Source organism: Charadrius vociferus, unplaced genomic scaffold, assembly GCF_000708025.1.
Source record: "Charadrius vociferus isolate BGI_N301 unplaced genomic scaffold, ASM70802v2 scaffold186, whole genome shotgun sequence".
In the NCBI taxonomy this organism is placed as follows: Eukaryota; Metazoa; Chordata; class Aves; order Charadriiformes; family Charadriidae; genus Charadrius; species Charadrius vociferus.
In genome coordinates this window covers 1,913,772-1,916,994 of record NW_009648793.1, presented here as the reverse complement: position 1 = coordinate 1,916,994, position 3,223 = coordinate 1,913,772, and the positions used below count along the sequence as shown (strand labels likewise).

Here is a 3,223-nt window from a genome sequence, read left to right as displayed (position 1 = left end):
CTAGTACTCATCGTCATCTTCCAGGTCTTCCCCCGCAGTTGCAGCTTCCAGTGCAGCCAGAGCTGCTGCCACTTCTGCATCTTCCTCCTCAGTTTCTCCATTGATGTCTGTGTGGTTGGGGTGTGTGGGTGCCTGTACTACTTTGGTAACAGCCACAGCAGTTATACCACCAGGAATGCCCTCACTCAAACTTAGGGAGTCAGTTTTAAAAGGTTCAATACTGCTTTCCTTCATAGGCGAAGGCAGAGTTACAGAAAGGTCCTGGTCCTCTGTTGGTGAAGGCCCAGTGGTTTTGTCTGAATATGCACAATGGACTGAAAAACTATCTTTTTCACCATAGTTCCTGGTTTGATTGACATTTTGGGGATAATCAATATCTGGCAGTTGTATGGCATTGTTTTGTGTCTCCAATATTGTACTTCCTTTGAGAAAGATGCTATCTTCTGCCGACTGGGAGTTCCCATCTTGAATACTGTTTGGCTCATTGCAGGCTGCCTTCCTCTGTCTGCCTGCCTCTAGGTCAAGTTCTTGGCCAGACCTATTTGGTTTGGTGTAAAAGTCTCTGATGCTGGCTGAAGAAGACTCTGCTGACTGTCTGCGTGTTCCCTGATCACTGGCTTCTTTCACTGGCTTTGTGTTGGGATTGAGCATGGCGCGCACTCCAGCACAGGAGTTGCCACCGTTGACTGCAACATCAAGCTTTGCAACGCATTTCACAACACCATCCTCTTGAAAATCATTGCCTCCGTGGTTCCAGAGAGTTTCTTTTGTGCTGTTTACCTGATTTTTATTTTCTGTTCTGTTTAGCTCATCTTTCTGGAGTTCATTTTTGTGTTCTTGGATTTCACTGTTCTCTTTGAATTTGGATTTATTGCTGCCTTGCTCATTGTGTTTGTAGCTGTTTACTTCAGGAATACATCCAGGTGATTGTACTTCTTCTGGATCAAAAATATAGCTGGAGTAAGGAAAAACGTAGAGGAAATGTTAATTACGTGGTTAATATAATTAGAAAAAGAATTAAGCTTAATTGTTTAAACTGGAGATCTTGAGGAACTGGTGGCACTAAACTTTACCTGGGGTGTTGAGAATGAGCTAAACTTGAATGGAAATGCTGAACTGTGCTGTGGGATGCTGTCTCGTGGGGCTGACACTAACTAACCCCTGTACTGAGATTCACTAGGAGCATAAGGAGAACCTTGTGCTGGTTATTGCATGTTTCCAGCTTTATTTTTTATTTTCTCTGAGGGGTTTGTTAGCCAATGAATAGTCATCACACAAGTTAATATGTCCTTATGTAGTTACTAAAATATCTCCCTTTTTTTTTTTCTGGTGTTCTCCTTTTCAAATCTTATCTCATTGTCCTTTTTTTTTTAATTTTATTTTATTTTTGTCACCGTCTTTTTCCTTTCTTACTTAATTTTTCCTCTCACTCCTAACTTTTCCTTGACTTATTTCTTCCAGAGTCTGTCTCTTTTTTTTTATCTCCCCTCTTTCTCTCCTAGCACCAGTTTTCTTTCCCACTTCCTTACCTGTTCTAGAGATGTGCCCGAGTGAAGCAGTAACCGTGTCTTTCTAAAACTAGCTAGTCTCCCTCTCCAGGAAGACTTTTAATGTGGGAATTGTCCCCACAACTAACTAAATTCAAAAGCTATGATGGAAGCAAGGATCATTTTCATTGCTTAGGAGGAGAGGGAGGATCTGACAAAGTCTGTGCTCCTCGTTCTACTAACTGAGGAAATGAGGAAAAAGTCCAATGCCACACAATTATTATGTGGGACAGGAATTACAGAAATGGACTTCACTTGCAATAAATCAAAAGGACATTCACAGGAAATCAGAATGCCTGTGCTCTGGAATGACTTTAAAGAACCTGTAAACTTCAGGAAAACTCCAAGCTTGTAAATAGGCTTAATTTAAGCAACAGCTCTAGGGAAGCACAGACACATGCTTTAGTGCATTTGTTTTATTCACTCTAAGGAACTCTTGTTCTGTTGTACCTTTGTATCATTTTGCAGCACCTGCACCCCATCTGGATTTTCTTTAATCTGAAAAGAGAGAGAGGGAAGGCAAGGGAGAGGGGAAATGAGTGAAGCATTATGAAATTAATGTATGGGCAATTGCATTGAAAATGATGCTCATGTTTAGAAGGGTTTTGTTAGCTAAAAAGAAAGATGTCTACACAAGAATGGATGCAGTAGTTCAAGGTCTTTCTAAGTTGCTATCTTGCATCAACAGCGGCCTTTAGTTGGGGAAAAATCTAGGGAAGAGTTCTTAAACAGGTAGTGGCGTTCTCTCAGAATATTTTCCTACGCAATTTTATGATTTGGAGTCAGAGTAGTGCTGGGTTTTTTTTTGGTGTGTATTTTTTTTATTTTGATTTTTTATTTGGCAGCTATTGATGGACTTTTCTTCCATGAATTTGTCCTGTTGTTTTCTGAACTCCAGTAAACTGCTAGCATCTACAGCATCCTTTCATTGGGAGTTTCACAGCCCAGCCTTACCTGTGTGAAGAAGCACCTGCTTCTAGTTGAGTTGAACCTGGTTCTTACTAGCAGTATTTGATGCCTTCTAGTTCTTGTTTTAGAGCAGACGATGAGCATCATGTCCTATTGTTGCTGTAGTACAGGTCCTGTACTCCCCCTTCAGTTTTGATATGCCATCTGAAGAATCCTTATCTTTTTAATATTACCTATACTGACATTGTTTCATGCCTATGGATTGTCCTTGTGGTGATTCTCTGGGTCTTTTGCATTTCAACATTCTTAGATGAGGTGTGGGAACCACAAACGCAGAGTTCTCAAGGTGTGGGGAACTACAGATTCAGTCTTTCCTAATAATTCCTGTCCCCACTCAGTTGGCTCGGTGACAGCTACTGAGCACTGAGGTGACATTTTTGTGAAAATATCTTAGACACAGACATTTTGCTGGGACTAGCACTTTATTATATGCAGTGTCTTGCACCTGCATTTTGCTACACTAAGTTCTTCAGGGTTTGACTAGAGCTGCGTCTTGCTTTCAGCTGGGATAGAGTGAATTTTCTTTCTAGTAGCGGCAGAGTTTTAGATTTAGTAGGAGAATAATGTCAATAACACATTGTTTTAGTTCTTGCTGAGTAATGTTTACACTAGTCAAGGACTTTTTCAGCTTCCCATAGAAGCTGAGAGAGAGCATAGACAGGAAAATCTGACCAAAGGAATATTCCATACCATAGACATCATGCTCA

The 3,223-nt window shown here is 40.8% G+C and overlaps 1 protein-coding gene across 1 annotated transcript; it reads right to left on the bottom strand.

Moving 5' to 3' along the window:
* On the bottom strand, nt 1-2,029 carry LOC104288069 (chromosome unknown open reading frame, human C4orf19). Its single transcript, XM_009886813.1, has 2 exons — nt 1,998-2,029; nt 1-955 (listed from the first exon to the last, which is right to left on the bottom strand). The coding sequence occupies exons 1-2, from the start codon at nt 2,027-2,029 to the stop codon at nt 1-3; spliced, it is 987 nt and encodes a 328-aa protein (XP_009885115.1).
* Nucleotides 2,030-3,223: the final 1,194 nt, after the last annotated feature.

Coding starts and splice junctions, on each gene's coding strand:
- LOC104288069 (XM_009886813.1), bottom strand. CDS start 2,029: ATGGGGTGCAGGTGCTGCAAAATGATACAAAG. Junction 956..1,997: donor TGCTGCAAAATGATACAAAG/GTACAACAGAAC, acceptor TCCTTACTCCAG/CTATATTTTTGATCCAGAAG.